Source organism: Leopardus geoffroyi, chromosome B1 (assembly GCF_018350155.1).
Source record: "Leopardus geoffroyi isolate Oge1 chromosome B1, O.geoffroyi_Oge1_pat1.0, whole genome shotgun sequence".
Lineage (NCBI taxonomy): Eukaryota > Metazoa > Chordata > Mammalia > Carnivora > Felidae > Leopardus > Leopardus geoffroyi.
Window position 1 is genome coordinate 25,064,138 of NC_059327.1, and position 26,539 is coordinate 25,090,676.

Below are 26,539 nucleotides of genomic sequence, written 5' to 3' on the forward strand. Positions count from 1 at the left end.
GCATTTTGACGGTTCCCCCAGCATCCAAACTTCAGAGGGCAGCTCTTCTTGCCTTCTTGGACTCTACTTTCTGGACATTCACAGCACCTCTTTTTCACATGCCCCCTTGTTGCTTCCCCACCAGATGTAAACTCTGAGCAGGCAGAGGTGGGCAGACCCTTGCCTACTTTGGTGTCCCCAGCAGTCGTAAGTAGGTAAAAGCCCTGGAAATATCTGTTGAATGGAAACCCAAACCTGCAAGGCCACTCTCCAGAGCCAGCATTCTGATTTGGGTACATTAGAGAGCCAGTGGTAGAATTAGCATTTTTATTGCTTTTAAAAAACTGGAGTGAAAAAGTGTCTTCTGTCTGTTTTCTGTATTTTAAACCATAATTAAGACAGACTAGTCTCCCATTTGTATTTAACCCTATTTAAAGAGACCTTCCCACAACTCCTCTCTCCCCTCCCCTCCCCTCCTTTATGTATCTCCATCCAAGACACTATTAAATATTTCATTTATTTGCTTCATTTATTGTGCATCTTCCCCACTAGGAAGTAAATTTTAGTAGGGAAGAGAAGTTTCTCTTTTTTGCTCACTGCCATAGTTCCAGAGCCTGGAACAATGTTTGGCACATAATAAATGCTCTTGATGAATTTGTTGAATGAATGAGTTTAATAGTTTTCTTTGACCAGAGGTAATAGACAGAAAGCACCAATTAGCCCCAAAGTAATGCAACCCCAGTCTGAATTTTTAAATATCTTTCAGAGGTTGTATTCACTTGTGATCTTTAAAAATGAGGCTTTCCATTATATCAGGGGCCCTCATATTACAGTGTATCAGAATCACCGAAGGATTTGTAAAAGTGCAGATTATCACCATCGGAAATTATTCTCTGGTGGGGCTCCTGGGTGGCCCAGTTGGTTGAACGCCAACCTCAGCTCAGGTCACGATCTCACGGTTCATGAGTTCGAGCCCTACATCAGGCTCCGTGCTGACAGCTCAGAGGCTGGAGCCTGCTTCAGATTCTGTGTCTTCCTCTCTCTGTGTGCCTCCCCAATCATGCTCTGTCTCTCTCTCTCTCTCAAAAATAAATAAATATTTTTTAAAAATGATTCTCTGGTATATTCGACTGGTCCTACCAGTTAGTTACAGGAGGTGCACTGGGTTGAGGCCCAAGGTCCATGGTTTGGAAAACACCGTGTACACAATAGACTCAACACGTGCTGAGTAAAAACCCAATCCCTCTGTAGAGCAGTGATAATTACTTACACTTGTCCTGTACCCCTGCAAGCTTTCGCAATGAATGACTGTCCAAGGGACAGGTATTCTTCTTCCCATTCTAGATTCATCCCTACCTCCCTGATTCCCCTCCTTTCTGCAAATTTATGCGGTTCCCACCAGGATGTAAGGCAAAATCATAGAGATAATTTTAAGTGTGCAAAGCCATCAAGAAAAAGAGGGAAAGTGCGCGATATCTCAGAGTCCAGCTCACGCTTCCCCCGCAAGTAAATGCCTCGAGGCTACAGCCTTTGCCTTCACCCCGGAGGCCCACAATTGAACAGTTCGGGAAGCTTCCCCCTGCAGACGTGGAGGCGAGAGGAAAACATTCCAGCCCCGGGCCGTGGAGGCGCGGGGGCGGGGCCGAGGGGGCGGGGTTAGGGGACGGCCAGAGGCTGTGGCTGGCTCTCCTGCTGCCTGGAGGAGGTGACGGGCGGAGCAACAAGGGGCGGGGTCTGGGGTGGGGCCTCGGTCCTGAGGACCGTCAGAAGCTGCGGCCCACTACTTAGGAGGCGCGGAGGAGGCTAAGCTGCCCAGCCTAGACCCTCCCCTCGGGGGCGGGCCCTGCGGGAGGGCGCGGCCGGAGAGGCGCGCGGGAGGCAGAGCGCTCCAGCGGCTGGAGCGAAGGCGCTTAGCTCCTGACCCGGCCATGGCCGAAGTTCTCAACAGGAGCAACCGCTCCCGTGCTTCTTGCCCCTCTCCCTGAGCTCTCTCTCCCTTTGACCTCTGGAAAACGCCGAGTTCTTTCTGGGGCCGTGGCGAGGGGTGCGGAGCGGCGAGCAAGGATGCGCTAAGAACCGCCAGCGCGTGTGTCTCGGGTGCCGCCGTGGGTGCAGGCGCGGGAGTTGAGCTGCCTCGACTTCCCCACCGCGCTCCCGCACCCCCCCCCCCCGCCGCTGTTGATGTGCAGGGAGAAGCCGGACATCATGATCCTAACACGTAAGCTAGACTTGTGCCTTGCCGTCGGGCCAGCTGCGGGAGCCAGCTGCGGAGGGGACTCGCCGCGGAGGAAATGTCACCCCGCCTTGTCAAGTCGGTGCCTGTCGTTCTGTGCTTTTAAAAGGCTTTCCGAGGAAGCTCGGGACCGAGTCGCCCAAATTTCTCGGAGTGGAGGAGGTGGAGTGTGGGAAAAACGAGCGTCGTGGTTTGGGGAGGGAGGTCTTAATTTCGGGTAATGACTCCTGGCAACTCACTGCTACGGGGTCACGGGACGGCGCGCCCGGTGGGCTCCTGGAAGGGCTGGGGGCCGGGGGCAACCGCGACTAATGAACTGAAGCCCACGCTAACTTCCCGCTGGGGCTGCGGGTGCACACCCGGCGGGGGCACACGGAGGGCCGGCTGCCAGCCCGGCCGCGCCGGCGGCCCTGCTCTAAGTCCCAGGCGAAGGGCTCTGGTTCCCAGAGGCGCTGCGCGACCGCCTTTCCGGGGACGTTCGGGGCTCCGTGACTACAGCCCTTCACTATACAAGTCCGAAATCGGTGTGGACTCCCTGAGGGTTTATTATTTGGGGATGTTCAGGCCGCAGTGACCCTTGAAAATGGTTGTTGTTTTTTTAACTGCTTGAAAGTAAATTGAGGAAAAATTATTGTTTTAATTTCAAACGGTTTTTGCTCAAATATTTTCAATGCTGGAAAGTAATTCAGACTTAGAAAGGGTTTTGGTGGCTGCTGGCCCCTGGAGAGGGTTGCAAGCCCCTTGGCTTACGTGTGAGGGGTGCCTGCTGGGAAGGTTGACGGGTGCCTTCACGTGCTGGGGCTTTGAATCGGGTTTCCTAAAATGCGGGGTGGAGATGCCCACGCCCTTGTCTCCGGAGGAGGCGCCAGCGCGGGGCGAGTCCCTGGGCCGGCGAGAGGAAGGAAGGAAGCACGCCCGACTTTTTGCGTAGCGAAGTCACGGCCTTTGGGAACGCTGCCCCACGCTGCCTCTGTGTCCCTGTCCCCATCTCCGACGTCACCGGCTGAGACTTTGATATTTCCGAAGGAGTTTCTCCCCTGGCCACAGCAAATTGGCCCTGCCACGTGTAATTTGCAGATTATGCAAATCCGCTCATTTTGCCGGCGTACATCCCCTGTGGCGTGCGAGGGGAATCAAAACAGACCAGGGTGAGCCTGGCGAAGTAGGAACCCTAGGTCCGCAGCCTGCTCTCTGGGCGCATCTGGGAAGTGTTGAGACCTCTCTGCACCTCCTTCGTCTGCAACTCGGGGGTAATAACTGTATTTACCACGCGAGAAGGTTGTGGGGATCAAATGAGCTAATACAAGCGTTTAGTACGGTGCCTGGTATTGATGGTTCACAAATTCCCAATTTGTGCTGATCACTGTGGAAGGAAACGCCTGCATATAGTTATTAATCTGCACCTCGGCGAAGAAAACCTTGCCTCACCCTTGAGTGAGCCTTTTTACACCCAACATAGCAAACGGTTCATTCTCAGGATTCGGAAGCTCTTTCGGCCCTCGTTGGTGCGGTGGAGCAAAGCAGCCTAGGCACAGCCCTCCACTACAGAAAGATTCGTGAGGGTGGCATGTATGACGCATTTGGGTAGAAAAAAATCACAGCTCTGGTGAAGGTAGAATACTGAGTCTCAAATTACATTTTTTTTTTTTTTTCCAAACTCTGTTTGCCGAAGGGATGAGGGAAAATAATAGCCCGGCAGAACTCTGAATGTAAATCTATCAGCAGCTCCAAGAGGTTGACTAATTCGGCATCCATCTGGACTGCAGGCTGGTCCTCCACAGAGATAATTTGCAGACCATAAGTGTGGAATTAATGGAGGCACCCAGTGCCATCTTGGCTTGCAGACTGTAGCAGATGGCCAGAGGGGTGCCCTGAAAGTCAACAGCCCCCCTAATAGAAGAACTGAAGTCCTGTGGAATGAGTGTCAAATAGCTAGCAGATGTGCGTTCAGAAGTTATTTCAAGACATTTTCTGAGAAAATGTTGGCAATTGCATGTATTAACTTTTTATTGTGGCACGCCAGATTTACAGCGTGGCCCGAGCCTGGCTGCATATTTTTTTCATTAGCACTACTGTTCAGTGTTTAAAATGAAGCACAGCAGACTGACTTTCTCTCCCAGCTGCTCTAAAAGTTTGCTTTTGACCAAAAGAATAAAAATAAAAAAAGAGAGAGAGATTTTATTTTACTTCTAGCTGAGTGACACCTTACACACCAAGCTGGCCAGAAACTCAAGAACAGGGACTGACTTTGTTTCCTGACTCCACGGGATCAAAATAAGTAGCTTCCCACTTGAATCTTTCCCTAGAGTGGATGAGAAATATGGTTTCAGTGACTTAATCTGTGACTTTGACTTACCAATTTTAGATCTTATGAGAAACACCACTTACTTCTTCAGAGTGAAAAGGTCGAACAGTTAAGCAATTGACTATGGCCAATTGAAGGCAGCGTTCCAGGTTTTCATCCATTAGGCCAGCCAGAGGATTTTCCTAGAGTTGTGGAGGGAAGGTGAGAGGCCAGTTGCCCTTTAACCTAAAGCCTTTTTTTGTTTCTTATTTTTTTATTGTTCAATACTATAGTTCAAAGAACTAAGCAAAATTTAAGGGTGTTTTTCCATTAAAAAGGAATATTTGGTTGCTTTTGGAAAATATACCAGATTCATAGGAAAACACGTTACGATTAAACGAGTTATGCCTGTAAAGTGAGTGAAAAAATGTACGTAGTACTTAAACTCTTAACCAGCGTGGGGCTTAGAGGGGATATGGGAGGCCCCATGAAGATGCCCTCCAGTCAGAGTCTTGGTGGGATTCCAAGAGGTGGTTCGAAATACAAAAATAAGTACTTGACTTTCCCTTGGTGTCCTTGTGGAGATTTTAAGCCATGATGCAATGTTAACATGAGAGTGGTTATTTTTATGACCGAGGCAGGTAAATATGCTATTTGAAAATATTCAGGAAAGGGCGATTTGGTCCAGAAGAATGGGGGCATCCAAAGTACAGTGGGTGAAGTGAATCGTGCATTTTTGAAGAGAGCCTTGTGCTGGACAGGATGGTCCAGTATTGTAAACACGAGTTTCTCATGCTTAACTCTCCTTCCTAGCAACAGGAAGACGGAAATGAGGCCATGCAAAAAAAAAAAAAAAAAAAAAAAAAAAAAGCCCCTGAAGGGCTCCAGACAATACTTGACCCACCCTAGCATTTTCCCTGTACAGCCAGAAGACTTGCAAAAGTAAAAATAACTTCAGATGTTTCCCCTTCCTCTCTGGATATAGCCAGATCACTAAAGACCGAATTCTTAGAGCTTTAGAACACCCTAGTCAAACCTGGCCCCGAAGTGTAATGGACATCAAGGCTCACATCATGCCAAGCCTGTTCTCAAAATTATAAAGCAGACCTGGGGAGAAAGGTGATCTTGATTTTTTGTTCACATAGTTCAGTGATTAGAAGTCTAAGAGTTGGGATCCAGTAGAGGAGAGAATTTAATTTCTGAACATGGTGATTCCTGAGTTTCATCGAGTGCTCATTTTAACAGGATTTGTCCTTAAACTCTGGAGTTGTGGGGATACCATGCAAAGGAATGATGTGCATGGCATTTAGGACCCCAAAAGTGGTTAGGACCTAGCAAGTGGTCCCTTGCTGTGGTTATCAGGGGGAACTAATGCCCAGCCATAAAGTGTTAACATCCAAACACTGTGTCCTCAAAAAGCGCAGTCCCCAGTTCGTCTTGTGAAATTAAGAGGAAAATGCTTTTCTGGAGCGGTGTTCACAATTGTCCTTCTATCAGGAATTCTGAGACTTGTGGGTCATTCCTCTTTTAAGAAAGTGCCGTAAGATTAAAATTTGCTTTATGGGAGTGGGTTGCTGGTAGGAGTGCAATCAGTGGTGTTTTCTTTCAACCTCAAATTAGTCAGAAATCTAATTAATGGAAAAGGGGGAAGATTCCCAGCCGAGAAGGGCTCTTCCTGTCTGTCTGCCCTTTTCCTTGTGCGATCCTGTGTTGTTGTTAAGGATTATCATGATCAATGATAAGGAGTAGGGAGTGGTCCTGCTGGGGATTCTTTAATTAGGTCTACTCTGTCTTAACTTTTTTTTCACTATACCTTCCTTGCTGTGGTGCACGGGAAGAAAGGCTTGCGTGTATATTAGTGTGTATAGTCTTATCGTCTCTTACAAGGAATGGTCACCCTTCTCTAGTATGAACGCTCCTTTTTAATTTTTGTAAAAAACCCACAGACTTTTGACAGGATGCTAATAATATTATAGAAGCTAAAATGTCTCACGTACTTTGCCCTTATTGCACGTTTAACCTTCACCTCGGCGGCTCCAGAAAGACCCATGTGATTATTCCCCTTTTACAGATGAGGAATCCGAGGCTCCGGAGAGTTCCATTCCTTGCGGAAGGTCGCTGGCTGTACGTGGCCGAGCTAGGATTCCAACCAGGTGTGCATGGCTGTCACGTGCAATTGAGGGAGATATGCTTGGCTTGAGTTGATTCAATTTAGGAAACAGTATTTGGTGGCTGTGTAGAGCCCTGCAGTTACTTTGCAGTGTCCTAAGGGACTCACATAGGGCTGTAATCTTAGGGTCCAAAGTTGACAAATTAGTGGTTTCTGTGTTCCCCCCTCTGGGGCGCAGTGAATGGAGACTTGAGCCTTTGTCTTTAACATTTGGGGAAGGAATCTGGGATTCCATTTTCTAGCTTCCATGGACTATAGTGAATAATGCTCTCTTCAGGGAAAGTATTTTAAAATAATATTTCTAAGGGAAAATTCTCTTCCAGATGTCAGTGAAAACATTTGAGTAGCATCTTGAAAATGACTGCCTATTAAGAGATAATGTTGTTGGAAATGTCCTTGCTAGCGTTAAAGCGGGAATTGAGGGAATTGATTTCTCTTGGGCATTCATCCTTGTTTTGTTTTGTTTTTTTTATTTTGCTGCTGAACTGAGTTTCATAGTAGAAGGTATACTCCTTTTCCATTCATATAAACCTCTGCTTGGTGGCCTTTTCATGTCTTACCCCCCTCCTGTCCCCAGGAGGAAAATCAAAAACTAACTGAAGGCTGAGGTCAGTGAAGCTGGAGTCCTCAGATGCCTTTGACACCTCCCATCCACATTTTGTTCTCTTCCCGCCCCACCTTTGAGTGTCCCGCAGAGAGGATTGCAGGCTGCTTCCTGAAGCTTGTCAGAAAGGCGCCTTCCTTCTTGCAGGAGTCTCTAGAGGATGTCTGAGGGACAGAAGTTTTCCACACCCTGAGGTTGTTGTAGCATTTCCCAGGCTGCAGCGCTGAGGAAGCCATGGAGGAAGGGACCTCGGAGGTGAGATGGCCTGTGGCCCATGACTGAGCTGCACTACAGCCATGCCTTGCCCTTTGTCACACACAGGTGACAGAGTAGATAGAAGACGCTAAAATTCTGAAATCATCTTCACTCCCAAGTCTGGAGAAACTATAAACTCACAAGGGGACAATCTCCGTACAACTCCCATTTTCAAAGATAGCACGAAAAACAGATCTTCCGTGATGCATGCACATTTCTAAAAGTCATTTCATGGGAAATTCCCGAACTTTGCAAAGGCAGCCTGGAAAAACATTGCCTCTTCCCTGGTGAGGGGCAGCCGAGATGCCTGGAAATTCAGTGACTAGTCCAAGGTCATATGTGCTTCAGACCTCTTCCTGCCTGCGTGTGTGAACAAAATGGGTTATAGCAACAAAATGAGGATCTTAATGTGTTTGTAGGAAAATGTATCCATATAAAACCAGAAGCCTTCCTAAACTAAAGAGATGTATTGGAACCAGCTTTGACCATTAGATTGTGTGTGTCTGGGGGACTGGTTGTCACCAGCATTTTTAATGAAAATAATTCTTTAGCTGACCTAGAAGACAGTAGTCCTAATTTTTTCTTACACTTTGTGGCACAAAACTGAGAACATCAAATCCAATAGTGTTTTCTGTTTGAGGTTAGACATAGGAATGCCTAACAGCCGCTCTATTTACCAGTTGCTTCCATGTTTTTTATTTTCATTGGTCTTTGTGTAGGGCAACTTGATGCTTCATTATATTCTTGCTTTTCTTTTTTCTTGCTGTCAGAATGGACTAAAACCTGAGTGGACAGTTTCTTTAGAATTCCTTACTGTTCCCTCTATTTCTAATTTGCTGCCATTTGCACAGTATTTCTATTTCCTGCCCTATGGCACTATAGAACTTGGGACAAAACCAAAGATTGGGGTTGGAGGTTACTTAGTAGAATAAGCTTTGCTAACATGTAATGAGAGAATTGATGTGCCTGCGAACCTTTCATCATGGAGATGGGGGGTTGGCTACTTTAGGTTTATAACTAGGTATTTTGCCTTGAATCATAAGTTACAAAGGAAGTGGATTATATAATCTTAAAACATCTGCTTCGTTTTATGAAAAAATGAGACTCAGAAAAATAAGATCCCTTAAAAGTATGTTATTTAGATTGTTTCCTTTCTTGAAATTGGCTTCTTAATCTATGCAATTATTATCTTTAAAGGGTTTAGTATTTTAAGAGCTATTTCAAATCATTTTTCTTAGCAATGCATGGTTGCAAATGCATAAGTATTTGATACAGAATACTAGAAATGTGGGCGCATGCTTGTATGTAAACCAAAGGGTTTTTAATCCCACCCCACATAGAAAGGAAATAGAAAAATGTGGTGATGCTGTATCCATTTCCTTAATAGTTTATTTTCATTTGTGCTGGGTAGTAAGTGCCAGTTTTTGATTAGCTGAAAGATATTTTCTGTTCCTGGAAATAACTGGGTCAGTTTAAGTCTGGATACCTGAGAGAGCCACGTCAACCATGGGCTCAAATTAATGCAGAGCTGTTTGCCTTTGGGAGGGATGAGCACATATTTTTTGATGTGATAAAACAGTATTTTGTAAACACTTGAACTAAATGATCCCCAAAGGGGATGTCAATTGATTTAATTTCTGCATTGCTGGAGTGTCTCTTCATGTGCATAATACCAGGTATAGGCTTGCAGGGTGCGTTTCTCATGGTTTCCTTTTTTTAAGGCAAAACCTTATATTAAGTTGTCATCACATCACTGGGGGAAAAATGGGTCCTTTTTCCCCGTTTACATTATTTCTAGGAATGTTCTTTATTAGAAAGCAACAGATCTGCCACCAGACCTCAAGCAGGAGAGGAAAAGAAAGAAAGAAAGAAAGAAAGAAAGAAAGAAAGAAAGAAAGAAAGAAAGAAAGAAAGAAAGAAGAAAGGAGGGAGTGAGGGAGGGAGGGAGGGAGGAAGGAAGGAAGGAAGGAAGGAAGGAAGGAAGGAAGGAAGGAAGGAAGGAAGGAAGGAAAAACTTAAAAAGGAAACTTTCCAAAACTTGCAGTTTTTGCTTGTACTGAAAAACAGTCTGATGATTTAAAAGTGAGAGTACTCTTTGCGGGCAAAGTATGCAGAAAGTGCACTAGCCTGGGAGAGCAGGGCAGTTCTGGAACCTTCAGCAAATTACCTAAACTCTGAACCAGCTTCCTCACTGGTGAAGAGAAAAGATGAGAGAAGCTCCAAGAAGCATTTCAGCACCCAACTCACTGATTCTGTAGAAGTCAGGATGCTACTGTTGGCAAAGCATGAACATAAAAGCTCAGTAAACAGAGTAAAACTCAAGGTTTTCTATGGGTTTTCTAAGCATGTTCCTCCTATAAAGATGAATTTTTTAGTTTGAGGGCTGTAGACACACAAATAAGCAAAAATATCTAGGGTTTTGGGTTCCCTATAATATGAACACAGGCATCACGAGGCAAATCAAGGAACTGATCCGTTAAGAACCAAATTACAAATTTTAGCAATAAGCTTCAGTAAATCTGCAAAATTGGGGAATTTACAGCAGTTACTAATGATCCAGTTTTTTGAGGGAAGAAAAATGCCTCCGTGTAATTGGTGATAAATCTGAAAGCTTAACGGTAGCGATGGAACCTATTCTAAAGGTTGTCTTAGAGAGCAGGGGAAATTGGCATAAAAAAGATCTGAGAGTCAGAAACCTGGGGAGTTTACAAAGCCTATGGCAATCCCAGGTTTTACAGATGAGGAAACTGGTCCAGACAGATTATTTTCTCAAGGCTACTTAACAAAGCAATGCATTCTTTCCTGAACCTGTTTTCCTGACCTGTTGCAGGTAATACTTTGCCATCTTGGTGTGATGGATTATTAGAAAGTTTTACATTTTCTAAAACAAAACTGTTTTACATCTGAAGAAATAATGTTGGCTGCTCTTTGGGTAACCAGGCTAAGGAGATGCCGTATGTGCTCTGTGGGAGAACCTGCTTTCCACTTCATGCCTCCCTTCCTTTGTCAGTGTTACGGTACATGGGACCGATGAGCATCCTTTCAGAAACTCCTGTGCTTCACCACCCCTCCACCTTTACTCGGAATCTTCTCTCCCCCATCCACTCTTACATAGGAGATTATGTTAGCCTCCTTGAAGGCTGAGCATAGACCATGTGCCCAAGCAGCCCCCTCCCACCTCTGAATTCATACATGTCTTTCCTGTGCCTCATCACATTCTCCTCCGCTCTACGTGTTAGTTCTTAGTTTACTCTTCCTTCCTTCCTTCTTTCTCTTTTCTTTTCTTTTCCTCTCTCTCCCCCTTCCTTCCTTCTTTCCTTTTCCTTTCTCTCTCTTTTCCTTCCTTCCTTCCTTCCTTCCTTCCTTCCTTCCTTCCTTCCCTCCCTCCTTCCTTCCTCCCTTCCTTCCTTTGTAAGAAAAAACTATGGTGTGAGAATAATACATTTCAAACTGGTGGCTTTGGTGAGTAACATAACTACTTTTTTAAATGGAATTGAAAAATGTAAGACTGCATAACTAATTTTAAGTGTTATTTGGTGAAACTTGTTTCAGTTCTGCGTATGCTGGTACAGACACGTGTGTTTGTATACGTGAATGTGTGTGTGTGTGCACATGTATACATGCATTTGTGTACCAGGTTATAATGTAAAATGTATTTCTTATCATGGATCCTGGTCAGAAAAAATATGAAAACCACTTCCCTAGAACAAAAGTCATATCGTGGCTGTGTAATATTTATTGAGCAACTACCTTGTGCCCCACGCTGCTGTAGGTGCTTAGGATGTATCAGAGAGCAAAGTAGACAAAGAAACTCACCCTTTTGGAGCTTACAGAGGGGAAAGTAAACATAATACATATTTTGGAAGGAGACAAAATAAAGCAGGAAAAGGGGTATGGGGTGGGTGGGAAGAGGCCAGTATAGCTGGATCAGTTAGCTCGAGGGAGATTGGGTGACAGATGGGGTATATGAAGAAGTTAGGGCATGTGGGCTGTAGGTAGTTTCACCTGTGAAATGAGTACTCACTGGTGTTCTGTAGCAGGTCACTTGGGCCTTAACAAACCCAAAGACCTTAGAATAGCCCTTAGGAAACCAGTTCTTTCCCTAGTAGAGGATCATCGGACACTATGTACTCAACTGTGAATTACCTTTCCATTTGGCTTCCTGCTTCTGGGCAGGAACCTCTTTCTGATTGTCCCTGAGCACAGCTGGAGCATACTTAGGAGAGGTTCAGTAAATAATTACTGAGTGAAGGGGGGAAATGAAGGATGATTGGCTTCACTTACATGTATGACTATACCAGAATATTCCTGAAGGTAGATTTGGGTCCACCCCTGTTAGGCCAAACAGACTTAGAAACTGAATTAGTATCGACTGGCCTTCCAGAAGCTTCCTAACTGGTTTCTTTCAGAATATGCACAACAGATGTTTAGAATGCTTTTAGGCACCTGAGGGTAGGAATGTAGTTGCTAGTCAAAATCTTGGCTGTGATTAGATAATATTAAAGTGTAATAAATATTACTATATACATTCTGCAATCTGACTTAGGCCATCCAGAAATTCATTTTACGGAGGTAAATCCTGATAACCAGTCTCTTTGGCAGTTGTGTAGGTTTAACATTTGTTTTTATTAATTGCAAAGAGAAGGGGTTTTGCATTATAGTTCTCAGTCTGTTTCTGAAGGGAAGAAAATATTAATGGATTCTTTTTTTTTTCCTTCAAACAAATCTATTTGTACTTCCAATACGGAAGAAGTACTCTTTCAGGACATAAATGAATTAAGAAGCTTTGGGTAGGTGCACCTCACCCAGCGTGGGAAAGGTAGGAGAGAAAAGTTGACAGGGTGGAGAAGGGAGAATTTAGGAGTAAGGGGGAGAATAGATTAAGAGCTTGCAGTGTGAGAGAGCATGATGCATCCTGGGAACCTCAAGGAATTCAGTAAGATGAGCAAAGCTTGCATTTGGAGGCCTTCCAGGAGACAAATGCATAAGGCAGAGGCCAAATTAAGAAGGTTGTGGGTCTGCCGAGGAGTTTGGACTGTATCTGAAAGGTGGTGGAGAGTCAGTGAAGAATTATAAGCAGGAGAGTAACATCATGAATTATGTATTTCATAAAAGCGAATCCAGGGGCTCAGGGACTCTTGGACTAGGATAGATTTGTTGTGGGCAGGGAGGGGCAAAGCTTATCACAGAATTCAGTTGGGAGATCTTAGGATAATCCAGGGAGAAAGAGTCCAGACACCGGAATACAGAGAAATGTTGTGTGGCTCAGTGGTTCTCAATCCAGGCCAGCCTTCAATTTACCTAAAGAGCTTTTTTTAAAAGATCCTCCCTAGGGGCGCCTGGGTGGCGCAGTCGGTTAAGCGTCCGACTTCAGCCAGGTCACGATCTCGCGGTCCGTGAGTTCGAGCCCCGCGTCAGGCTCTGGGCTGATGGCTCAGAGCCTGGAGCCTGTTTCCCATTCTGTGTCTCCCTCTCTCTCTGCCCCTCCCCCGTTCATGCTGTGTCTCTCTCTGTCCCAAAAATAAATAAAAAAAAAAAAAAAAAAAAAAAAAAGATCCTCCCTAGACTGAGAAAATCCAAATACCTGGGAGTAGGTGGTGGTTCATGGTTTTAGAAAGTTCCTTAAGCTGATGCCTACTGCATCCAGGGCTGACAGCCGTTGAGATCAAGTTTTTGAGGCCATGGTTTGCTTCTCCAGTGGGCTGCCCCATGAAGCCTGTGCAACAGTCCTATAAAATTGGCCACCTCAATGGTAGCTGGAAAATGGGTAAAAAGAATCTTCTTCCATTGGAAGAATCTATGTGACCAGGGTGGGGAAATGAATTTTGTTTTGGATCAGAAAATACCACCTGCCTTCACACAGCTAATATGTTTCTCTGTGGTTGTAAATGCATCAACATTTCCATTGATCTTTGCCCACAGGTCTGTCATATTTGGGGGAATCCAAGGAATCTGGAAAATGCTTGAATTTTCTTGCATTCTTCCAATTCCTTAGACTTTTATTTAAGAGATACATTCCATGTAGTTGTGGCATTTGCCTTGAGTCCTGATTTTGGTAGCCTGTTGTCAAAGAAGGCAGGGAGCCTGACAGTTCCTACTGTGAAGATAGGGCACACAGAAGATGGAAGTAATCACATCTCAACCCAATTACTGTTGCTCAACTGGTTAAGATCAGTGAGTTCAACAGAATGATGACGGGGTTGGGAATTTCTGTTTAACTCACTGTTGAGGGGTAAAGGGAAGACAGGGTCATCCCTTCATGCCGGGAAATGTGCAAATATGGACTAATGGTTCCCAGCCTTACACAAAAGGGTCTCCTGGACCTCATTCATCTTATACAACTAACCACTAAAGCTGTTTCCAATAAATATTTCCTGTTTCCTCAACACATTTGTCTGTTGTTTGCTCAGAGAAAACCCAGGCGTTAAAGCAGCATTGTATTTCCATTGTGCTTTTGGTTTCTGATGGCATTTTTGCCCAGTAGAGAATGTTTTTAAAAAATCATCTTCAGGGGCGCCTGGGTGGCTCAGTCGGTTAAGCGTCTGACTTCGGCTCAGGTCATGATCTCAAGGTTCATGAGTTCGAGCCCCGCGTCGGGCTCTGTGGTGACAGCTCAGAGCCTGGAGCCTGTTTCAGATTCTGTGTCTCCCTCTCTCTCTGACCCTCCCTCATTCATGCTCTGTCTCTCTCTGTCTCAAAAATAAATAAAACTTAAAAAAAATTTTTTTTTTTAAAAATCATCTTCAGGGTGCCTGGGTGGTTCAGTTGGTTAAGCATCCAACTCTTGATTTTGACTCAAGTCATGACCTCACAGTTCATGGGATCGAGCCCCGCAGCAGGTTCCACTCTGAGCATGGAGCCTACTTGGGATTCTCTCTCTCCCTCTCTCTATGCCCCTGTCCCCCCCCCCACCCGTCTCTCTCTCTCTCTCTCTGTCTCAAAATAAATAAAAAACATTAAAAAAAATCATCCTCATAGTTGCATATATTGAAGGAAAAGTCATACCTTTAGAGCCAGTTAGAGACCTCTAAAAATGGGCATGAGAATTTAGTGACTGAAGTAATGCAATGTATACATGGTTTTAATATTTTATTTCTTTTTCTTTAATTTCTTTAACATTTAGTTATTTTTGAGAGACAGAGAGGCAGAGCATGAGCAGGGGAGGGGGAGAGAGAGAGATACAGAATCTGAAGCAGGCTCCAGGCTCTGAGCTGTTTGTTAGCACAGAGCCCGACGCGGGGCTTGAACTCATGAACGGCAAGACCATGACCTGAACTGAAGTCGGATGCTCAACTGACTGAGCCACCCAGGCGCCCCAATGGTTTTAATATTTTAAATGTTGCTCAGTGTTACATATATATTTTTAAGGGAAGAACCTGTCTTGCTCATTTCTGTGAGTCCTAGTTCTGTCTCCACTGTGGCATTTGAATGTAAAGAAAACTCATTTTAAGAACGTATTTCTCTGCTTGTTTCCTCGTCTGTATAGAGATTTTAGTAATCCATGTTTTAGGATCAATGTGAAAAGTAAATGAATTAATATGCCTTTTAAGTGCTTAGACAGGGTCATGCACATATGAAGCACTCAATAAAAGTTAGCCATTGACAGAATTGTCGGGAGGGAGGCATCTGGGAGGCAGCGTTTGGGATAGGCCTTGAAGGATGCATGAAATTTGACACTGAGAACAAGGAAGATCATTTCATGCCGGGAAGTCACAGTGGTGTATGGGGAGACGAGCACTGAGTTTGCTTTCGCTGGGAGATAGAGTGAATAGAGAGAGCTGAAAAATTAGGCTCATGCCTCCCGGAGAGCTGGGGAAACCATGCAGAGGTGTTCAGACTTGATTTTCCAAGCAGCGGAGTTCTAGTGAAGTTAGAGAGAGACAAGATCAACACTATAGATTGGGAAGTGCGATGAGCCAGGATTCTCTCCTCTGAGAGAGGACAGAATTGGAGATGTGGCGCTTTAGCTGGGAGAGAAGAGGGAAAGTTATGGACTGGAACCGGGGGCGAAACCAGAAAGGGTGTTCTCTACTCGACTTGGATGTACATATGTATTCACTTCACGTTAAATAAAATGAAAATACTGATTTTTTTTTTTTTCCAAATCAGCACTTACATCAAACTTACCATTTTCTCTCAGTAATTGGAAAGGGGTGGGAGTGAAGTCCGTAACTATTTCATTTATTAAAAAACCAGTGACAACTTTTTACAGTTTTTATAGTGTTCTAATTCTGATGCCTAGAGGAGCAGTGAGTTTTCAGTTGTTCTTCACCCAAGGGTTCACGAGTGGACATTCTTAAGTGGAAGCTAGATATGATACAGACTTTTCCTATTTCCCATGGTTTCACACCTGAAAGAAAGACACATTTTCGTCTAGTTTAGGGTAAGGGAAAGGAAGGTAAAGTACCCGGATCTCTGCAGTTCTTGAAAATGCTGCTTTTTAGCCATTGTAAACCTTTAACTAGATTATCTGCTGCAGAAGCAGAGCTCTGCCTGTTCACACCATTCCTCTCTAACCAAGTGGCCCTGAGAAGTGTGGCTATTTGGACACAGCTTTTTAGATGAATCTGTGGTCACGTGGGGGCTTTTCATTTCCTTGGTGGTAGGAAGTGAGTTAAGAGAATGACAAGATAGCAATAAGTATTTTGGGTTTCTGAAATCACTGGGGGCCTTAAATGAGCAATATGTTTGAGAACATCTGGTAATTTGTAAAGTACTATATAAATAAATATGAAGGCTTTTTAGAAAAATGCCTTGTATCTTACATGCCTCTTGGCAGGAAGCCATTGTAATAAGAAAATCAGAAACATGCTCTAAATAGGTAGCAATATTGGCCGGTGAAGTGTGTCTAATTCAGGCTTTTGTGCGTGTGCTGACCCAGTGTCATGTCTCAGTGTAAGTCAGAAAAGAATGGATGTTGAGAATTTCTGGTTACTCACCACTTGTTGAGTAAAATATTAAGAGAGCAAGCACAGGGGCGCCTGGGTGGCGCAGTCGGTTAAGCGTCCGACTTCAGCCAGGTCACGATCTCGCGGTCCGTGAGTTTGAGCCCCGCGTCGGGCTCTGGGCTGATGGCTCAGAGCCTGGAGCCTGTTTCCGATTCTGTGTCTCCCTCTCTCTCTGCCCCTCCCCCGTTCGTGCTCTGTCTCTCTCTGTCCCAAAAATAAATAAACGTTGAGAAAAAAAAAAATTTAAAAAAAAAAAAAAAAAAAGAGAGCAAGCACATTTACTTTTTAACAATCTGTTGTTCAGAGTCTAACAATCTGTTCAATGGAAATACCTCTAAATAGTCAGGAAAAGCGAGTTATTTTTTTTAATTTTTTTTAAACAGACACTTAGCTTTTTTTCTTTCCTTGTCTGTCTTTGAACAGGGGTCACAGAGATAGAGGAAAAAAAGTTTCCTTCTTCTTTTAAATAAAACGTCGAGCTTTTGGGGCGCCTGGGTGGCGCAGTCGGTTAAGCGTCCGACTTCAGCCAGGTCACGATCTCTCGGTCCGTGGGTTCGAGCCCCGCGTCGGGCTCTGGGCTGATGGCTCAGAGCCTGGAGCCTGTTTCCGATTCTGTGTCTCCCTCTCTCTCTGCCCCTCCCCCGTTCATGCTCTGTCTCTCTCTGTCCCAAAAATAAATAAACGTTGAAAAAAAAAAAAATTAAAAAAAAAAAAAAACGTCGAGCTTTTATGTTTTTCCAGCAATACAGTTGTCTAGAAAATGTTTATTTTATGATTTTATGTAAAGCTTCTTTAATCCCTTTCTGAGACAAGGTGTGGATATGAATACATGAAAAAAATGTTAACTACAGGTAATTCAAACTGGACAATTCTATATATTCTTCTATTCTGAGCAAACATTGAGGTTCTTATATATGTATGTCACTTTTCCCTCCTGTCCTGAATTCACTCCTGAATCTCATGTTTAATGATGATGCTTTCATCACTACGCTGAAGAGATTCGTGAAAGTAAACTTGGCCATGTCATTTTTTTCCACTCGAGTGCCTTAATTGATTTAGTTTAGGTATTTATTGACTAACTCATCAGGAGATAGCAGGTTGTTTTTTGCTTTGGCGTGCTCTATAAGGACATCCCTACTTGCTTTAAAGAATTTGAGTGTTCTAAATTACCTTTCTTTAAAGGCCAAGGAATTCGTGAAATGATAGGAGAAAAACTGCTGTGAAACCGTAAAGTTACTAGATAAAAGTAAGATATGTATGCTTCTCCTAATATGGATTATCCGCCTCCCTCTGGCTCAGAGGAGAGATGCTTAATGAAGATTTGAATCTGGAATAAATTAATCATTGTTGAGGCATTTATAAATGAGTGAATCGCCTTACATAACTGAGTACTCTAATGGCCTGTGGAAGGTGGGAAGAAGAGTTGAAAGAATATTCTTTGTGCAAGCAGAGAAACTAATGAGTGTGCCCCAGACCTGCTCTGTGAGTCAGTTTTAACTGGATTGTAAGTACGTGCTTGAGTGAGTTTGAACACAGTGTGTCAGGTGCTCTTGGGCTTTCTGGTTATCAATACTATCTACGAGATGTTAACCACAGGGAAGCAGAGCTTTATTAGGCATTTTGGCCTGCCAAGATTGTGGGATTTATGGACTTAATGCCCTCTGGGTCACCTGACAGCCTGGGTCTCTACTGCTGGATGCACCTAAAGGCACATTGCCTCAGCACCTGGACCTTCTCTGCACATCCCATTGTGGGGCAGAAGGTCTGTTCCATTGGGCAGGTTAGTTCTCTTCCAGGGTGTCACGTGTATTTGGTGGCTTTTTGTTGATGTGAAGAGTAAACCAGGTTAGACCATCTGGGCTTAAAATTATTTAATCCCTCTTAAAACTGCTCATTGTGCCCTGTTTTCCTACTCATTTGTAACCAGAACACAGGAGCAGCACAGAATAGTAACCTACTGTTAAGACCCCATTTTTATTTTTGAAGGAAAGTCAGGTTGTTATGTGCATTTTCTAAAGTCTGAAGAGATGCACAATAATTTAAATCATTTGAATTACGTGGCTTTTATGTATGTGTATATGTTTATTTTGCTTATCCGTTGTCAATAGGCCTATTTTGCTTCTATAACAAAATCAGAGTTTGTTAAGGAAGAAAGCATGCTGAGGTCCACATGACTCACACTGCTGTCTTTCTTCTGTTCTATTACAGAAATTGAAGCCAAGGAAGCTTGTGATTGGCTACGGGCAACAGGTTTCCCCCAGTACGCACAGCTTTATGAAGGTGAGCGGGCATTGCCACTTTTTTTTAATTGGCGCAATCATATCCTTGGTTCATGATATTATTGATCTATGATTTAGTTTCAGACATTTTAGTGTTCATTAAAGTAGTTCATTAAGAAAACAGTGAAGCAAGTCATAAGACCCTCATCACTCAAAACAAAAGCTAGGACCATGATGATAATGCAACTAACATCTTCTCCCATTAGGTCCCTCTACTCCCCTTACCCAAAATAACGGTCATCCTGAAACTTCTATTTGTCACTTTCCTTTTGCACTTTCCTAATACATTTTTATAAAGTTGCTTTTACCCTTATAAAATGGATATTATGCTCTATGTAATCTTGTAGGATTTAATTTTTTTCACTTACTAGTATATTGTTAAGATTCTTCTATACTGTGGGTCCCTCTAGGTCACTTGCTTTGACTGCTGTGTAAATAGCCCGTTGTGTGGGTAGACTGCAGTTTATTCACATTCACTCTCCAATTGGTGGGCATTTTTCAACCTTTTCTGTTTTACTTTTATAAACTGTAGTCTTAGGAACATTCTTGTACATTGTAGTACTCTCGTGGTACATCTGCAGTAATCTGTCTTGTCTGTAATACGCAGAAGCAGAATTATTAGGTGATGGGGAATACGTATGTTCAGTTTTACAGTGCAGATTTTTCAAATGTGCTTATACTGATTTTCACCCCTACCAGTAATTCTATAAAGATTCTGTCTGTTCACATGCTCTCAACACTTGATCTTGTCAGACTTTAATTTTGCCAATCACGTGGATGTATTTTGACTTCAGTTTCCCTGAGCGTGAATGGTAATGTTCGTTTCTTCATGTCATCTGGCCATATGCATTTGCTCTTCTGTGAAATGTCTGTTCCCCATTTTTCTCGTGAGTTGATAGCACTTTTCATAATGATTTGTAAGAGCTCTTCATTCATTCTAGCAAGCCTTCATTGGTCATGTGTTGCAGATATATTCCCCCAGGTTGTAATTAGGCTTTTTACTGTTGTTTAAGACTGTCATTTGATGAATATTATTTTTTCTGTGGCATTCACATTTTTCATTAAGAAAAATGGACCTTTAAAAAAAAAGAAGATGATGATCTAGGCTGGATTTTTACTCTTTCATTTTGTCATCAGTGCCCTTAGCGGTTACTGGGATGCTGCAGCCCAGGATGAAGGGCTCCTCAGGTGTGGCTCATCCTGAGCTTCCAGTGCCAGGTGTGGGTGGAGCATACGTGCAGGTGGCGAAAGGAATAGGCCGTTCATTTACATGGGACTCTTATCATACTGTACATGTTATCATTTAAAAAGAATTACAGGGGCACCTGGGTGGCTCAGTCGGTTGAGCGTCTGACTTCGGCTCAGGTCATGATCTCGCGGCCTGTGAGTTCGGGCCCCGTGTCGGGCTCTGCGCTGACAGCTCGGAGCCTGGAGCCTGCTTCGGATTCTGTGTCTCTCTCTCTCTCTGCCCCTCCCCCACTCGTGCTCTCTCTGTCTCTCTCTCTGTCTCTCTCTCTCTCTCTCTCTGTGTCAAAAAATAAACATTAAAAAAATTTTTTAAATAATAATAAAAATAAAAAGAATTACAGGCGCACCTGGGTGGCTCAGTGGGTTAAGCGTCAGACTCTTTTTTTTTTTTTTTTTTCAACGTTTATTTATTTTTGGGACAGAGAGAGACAGAGCATGAACAGGGGAGGGGCAGAGAGAGAGGGAGACACAGAATCGGAAACAGGCTCCAGGCTCTGAGCCATCAGCCCAGAGCCCGACGCGGGGCTCGAACTCACGGACCGCGAGATCGTGACCTGGCTGAAGTCGGACGCTTAACCGACTGCGCCACCCAGGCGCCCCAGTAGCGTCGGACTCTTGATTTCGGCTCAGGTCGTGATCTCACAGTCGTGAGACTGAGCCCCACATCGGGCTTCATGGTGAGCGTGGAGCCTGCTTAAGATTCTCCCTCTCCCTCTGCCCCTCCCCCACTGGTGCATGCGCACACACTCTCTCACCCTCTCTCAAAAAAATAATAGGGGGTGCCTGGGTAGCTCAGTCGGTTAAGCATCCCACTTTGGCTCAGGTCATGATCTCCCAGTTCGTGAGTTCGAGCCCCGCATCAGGCTCCATGTTGACAGTGCAGAGCCAGGAGCCTGCTTCAGATTCTGTATTCCCCTCTCTCTCTCTGCCCCTCTCCCGCTCATACTCTCTCTCTCAAAAATAAATATTTAAAATAAATAAATAAATAAATAAATAATAAAAAATTACAGTTGTGAACTAGTGAACTCCATCTATATGGGTAATTTGCAAGCAAATGTTGGGTGAATAGTGAAGTGATTCTTAAATTGAGAATAAATTAAATGACCAACAGGACTTCTTCCGCCTGAAGCATCTTTGTTTCCTCAACTCTGCTGAGATGATGACACTAAATATCTCTCATTCATTCATCCATCATCCATTCAGCTAATCAACAAACCACTATTAATTCTACACCAACAGGGATGCCCAGCACTGTGGTAAATGCTACATATTCTATAAAAATAAAAGCGTCATTCAGACGTTAAAGAAGACTTTTAAGGGATTGCCAGAATCTCAAAAAGCAAACGTAATTTTGGTTGATTTACATTTAGAAAATACGTCTTTTTCATCACCTAAGAAGGAAGGGGATGCCATCATGTGACAAAATTTCCAAAAGAGTCAATTGAAATGAAATATTTTCACCAAGGATGTCTGGCTCTTCTCACAAGAAATAGTGAGGGTAAAACATGTCTTTTCCTCTAGGGTAATAGGAATCAGACTTCTTACTGGAAAGTGGCATTGGGCTCTCAGGCGGAGCGAGTGGTCACTGGCAACCTTCTTTAACACATGAGCAAAGCCCGTGAGCCCATGCTAAGAGTAGGTATAGTTCGTAAGCTCAGAAGTGCTAGACATGATCAGCAGGTTGCCTTGAAGAGGGATATGGAGTGGGTGGGTGAGAACTCCCCAGAAGGAAATCAGGCAGAGACCACAGAGATCATCTTTATTTCCCTAGCTCACTCAGCTAAAATAATTCATTACCCGATTTACACTACCTGCTCTTGTTCATTGTGGCCCAGGCTCAATGTGTGGTATTTTCCCATGAAGCTGAATTCAGAATTATTTTATTGCTAGACTGTGTAAAATATCTTACTATTCCTCCATTGTAGAGATCTCCCATTCCTTCTCCTTTTTTCTTGTTTCTTTCTTTTTTGAAAGGTACTTGGTTAACGTGCATGCTTATTATGGGGGAGTTGCCTATCTGTCCCTTAGAGAGAATTTCTGACCTATTAACATTTAGAGTATCTCTGTCTTTCGTAAGTGCTTGGAGGTAGGGAGGGCTGGGGAGGGACCTCCCTTGTATCGCATTCAATTCACAGCTCCACTGGAGACAGGGAAAGATAATTGCATTAGCAGTGGCAGTAAGGTGGCTGTCCTTTTGTTCTTCTGTTTAGAAATTAAATTTCCTCCAATTATGTTCATTTTTGGTGTTGATTTGCTGCCAAGCAGCACTTTGTGAAGTGTGTGTTTGCTAAGACTCAGTCCCAGTCTCTGTCTTCCTTCTTAACGCATCCTAAAATTCAGACTGCATTTTCATGGAATATGTTTGGGATCTCTTCACATTTAGAAGTCTTTTGAAGGCTAAGCCTGCTTTCGAGATAGACTGTGTATTGTTCTGGGCTATAATTCCTGCACTACATCCTGCCACTCTGTGCAGCAACCCACACATTCCTTGTCTTCCTGTTTTGCTTTATTTTGGTCTTTGGCGATTTATACTTCCTGCCCTTAAAGCCAAGCTGGACGATTAAATCCTAACATGAAGAACTAAGAGCTTCTTCTATACATTGGTAAATCATATCTTTTAAAAAACAGTCCTTTCAGAAGAGTCTAGGCAAATAAGAGAAAATCGTTTATTTAATTATTTCACTTGTCTTACGTCTAGTCCCTATGTACTTGAGAATTTCTTTTTTAACAGAATCTTCAAGTTAATTTGCATCGGAAAAGAATCTAAAATACAGTTCTGGGTACAGTAAGTTAGAATTGCTGAAATAACACAGTCGTGATCTCCTATACACTTAACAGACATGGGAACTTTTAATTTACATTTATAGATCTGATGTTCCGCTGTGAAAGTATTAAAAATATATTCTTTAATGTCAGCTCTGTCACTTAATACTTGACGCTCTGGGTGTCTGTTCAAAGTGATATAAAACGCCACAACCTCCAAATAGCTTCATAGTCTACTGTGCTTGTATTTACAATAGTTTACATTCACCATGAGCCTATAGTGTTGGTCTATAAGTTAATGAAGAGATAAATTCCTGCAATACTCAATTTCATATATTTCTTCGTAAATCTTGGGCTGCTTCATTGGTCTGCCTGCATTATTCAGGGAATAGTATCAATAATCTAACTCTCACTTTCAGAAAAACGAAGAATAGACTCTATCACTCATTATGTTAGTTTCCAACGTTAAAAAAAAAAAAAAGATACTCTTTATCATTATCTCTAGCAAACAGATTGTTAAGAATACGGAGCTCCATTTTATAAAACCAGCGACTGGAAGTTGGAAACCATAAAAATGTAACAGTCAGCTGAAGAACTAGGACATTCATTACCAATCACCTGTATCCCCAGAACTCCTGAGAGCGGGTCTGTCCCAGTATTGCAGCATTAGCCATTTTAGAGGCCATGGGGTTGGTTTTTGTTTTTTTGTGGTTTCTCTCTCTCTCTCTCTCTCTCTCTGTCTGTTATGGTAATCATGGTTTCCTGCCTTTCTGACTTATTTCACCTATTCCTGGCGCACAGAGGTGCACAGAAGAACTCATACTTAGCATATCATATAAGCATTCTACAGGGAAGACTGAATGTACCTAATAGCTGCAACTCCAAAGAGGATAACTCATTTTTATGTAGTGGCAATTCCAGAACTGTTGTAAATTTCCACAGTGATGCTCCCAGTCATCCTCCCCTCTCCTTGAATGTATTTATCAACAAGGGATAAAAAAGGGAATTCTTCTACTGAGTTGATTTTTCCCCCCTTTTGCCTTTTCAGTTCTGCTGTAACTCCCAGTAGTCTGAGTACTGAACTCTCCTACAGATTAAGGGATTTGGAATTCTATTGTTCTACACAGCTTGTAGCTGGCCTTTTGTTTTAGGGGGCAGTTATATAAACTCCTGAAAAGCCATATGGAAGTGCTAATATTTGTTTAAAAATAGCATATCCTGAATTCTCTTTAGCTTTTGATGTCATGCAAATGGTTAGATTCCATTTACTACCACTTGCCATTGTTCTCTAGACCTTTCCTTGGCCCAGTTTTCCATGACCTCTTCCCCTGATCAAATGTGAGCACACACACATGGAAAAAAAAAAAAAATACAACCACATTAAAAAGGAGTATCCTTCTGGTATTGATTCTGGCTTACATAATAATTTATAGCAGGGGTCTGTTGCCTGCTGATTTGTTTAAAGGTGGAACAGTGTTTTGAACCACTTATCTTTTGACAAGAACGGATCTTTGAGTCCACAGACCACTTTACATCTAAGCTCCTTTAGGACACCGATGGAATTGTCTTAAGTTGCTTTCTTCTCCCATAGCACTTGATAGGAAATGAGGTGTCCTGCACACAGTAGGTGTTCAACAAATTACTTTTTTTTCCTCTGCTAAACTGGGCTAGATTGGCAAGAATTTCAGGTGTTCACCAAGTGTCCATCGATGGATGAATGGATAAAGAAGATGATGGAGTATTAACTCGGCAATCAAAAAGAATGCAATCTTGCCATTTGCAACTACATGGTTGGAACTAGAGGGTATTATGCTAAGCAAAATTAGTCAGAGAGAGACAAATATATGACTTCACTCATATGAGGACTTTAAGATACAGAACAGATAAACACAAGGGAAGGGAAGCAAAAATGATATGAAAACAGGGAGGGAGACAAAACATAAGAGACTCTTAAATATAGAGAACAAACAGAGGGTTGCTGGAGAGGTTGTGGGAGGGGGATGGGCTAAATGGGTAAGGGGCATTAAAGAATCTATTCCTGAAATCATTGTTGCACTATATGCTAACTGACTTGGATATAAATTTAAAAAAATTAAATTAATAAAAAAAACAATTACAAACAAACAAAAGAGAATTTAGGTGCCCAATAAACATATGTGTTTTTATTTTTCTTATAGATCTTCTGTTCCCCATTGATATTTCCTTGGTCAAGAGAGAGCATGATTTTTTGGACAGAGATGCCATTGAGGCTTTATGCAGGTAAATGGAAAATGGAAATGTTTTGAGTGTTTTTCTTTCTTTCTTTCTTCTTTTTTTTTTTTTTTTGTCTGTTTTAAGAATGCAGTATTATCAAGATGGTTTTTGCTCACCTTTGTTGTACTAATAATGTCAGGTGTTTGATTAGTGAATGTTTATGTTAATTTACTTCACTATAAATCATAGGCCTTTCAATTAAAATAAGTAAAATCTTACTGTTTAATATTGCCATGAAATGGTACTATCCTAGGAGGTACTCAAGAGACCATTCTGTATTCAATAGCATATGATTGCTGAAACATATAACATTCAGATGGTTTGGAAACTTGGAACAGTGTTTTTTAAAAGGCAATGTAATTGACTGTAAGGCCCCAGCCAGATACTCTAACAGAATCAAAGCTGTAGTTAAACTGAATGGAAATAACACATTCAGAGGAGTAAAGGAGGGGGTGGGTTACAGCATCGCTGGAGTTAAGAGAACCATTGTTTGAATTCCAGAGAAGCTTCTCTGAACTGTCTTCAGCTTCCCCAGGTACCAAATAGTAACAATAGGATTAAATAAGGTTGTAAAATAACTTGGCACAGCCTTTAACCTACAGTGGACAGGCAGTAAATGAGCACTGATGTGACATGAGAATAAACCTGTCAGAAATCCTTGCTCGTTGTGCTGGTAGATCTTTAGGCTGACGGGCAGCTGGTAGGTTTTAGAAAAGTGGAAGTAATAAAACATGTAACAGACAATGATGGGGCACTGATAATCCTTTCAAACTCCTGATTTTCTATTCATTTTTAAGTTAATTCACCCTTTGCAATTTTCTTCAAAACCTACAAGCTATAAAAGCTGCATTCTGGGGGGAAATTATACGTAGAAAAAATTCACGTATTCATTTTACGTTTAAAATTGAAATAACTTTTCTATTACTCAGTATTTATTTTAACTTGTAAAAGCATCTTTAAGGCAGAATGACACCCAGTATTTAATTTCCCCTTTGCAGGCAAAGAAAGCAGTACCTGAGTGAAAGTACTGTGTTTTGCCTTTCTTATGTAATGTGGTGTTTCCTTTTTTTTTTTTTTTTTTAAGTTTATTTATTTATTTATTTTGAGAGAGAGAGAGAGAGAGAGCAGGAGAGGGGCAGAAAGAGAGAATCCCAAAGCAGGCTCCACAGAGTCAGTGCAGAGGCAGACAAGAGGCTCGATCTCACAAACCATGAGATCATGACCTGAGCTGAAGTCAAGCGGTGGACACTCCACCCACTGAACCACCCAGGCGCCCCTGTAACGCAGTGTTTTCTGAAACCGCTAACTCAAACGGTGGTTTTAAGGAAAGATGGGCAGGATGTTTAGAATGGTGTATGAAATAGACTAGTACTCGTGGTTTAAGAAAGAGAAATGCTATATTAACCACAGAAACACTGTCGCTTTTCAAATCCAATGAAACGGCTGCTTAGAAATGTCCAGGGTATGCACACATTTTCTGAAAGCAGCCGAATCCCAAGTCCTGCACTGTAGTATGTAATACC

The 26,539-nt window shown here is 42.8% G+C and overlaps 1 protein-coding gene across 14 annotated transcripts in view; it reads left to right on the plus strand.

Annotated features, from left to right (window-relative positions):
- DLC1 (DLC1 Rho GTPase activating protein) overlaps positions 1–26,539 on the plus strand; it is a 483,787-nt gene that overhangs the window by 434,608 nt on the left and 22,640 nt on the right. For 9 of the 14 annotated variants that reach the window (XM_045455325.1, XM_045455318.1, XM_045455352.1 and 6 more), the window contains 2 exons: positions 18,682–18,753; positions 24,941–25,022. In XM_045455325.1, the coding sequence (XP_045311281.1) occupies positions 18,682–18,753; positions 24,941–25,022 (154 nt within the window). Of the gene's footprint in view, positions 1–1,715; positions 2,375–4,371; positions 6,650–18,681; positions 18,754–21,395; positions 21,493–24,940; positions 25,023–26,539 lie in introns of those variants that run through there. The other 5 variants (XM_045455362.1, XM_045455387.1, XM_045455384.1 and 2 more) reach the window with 5 other exon arrangements.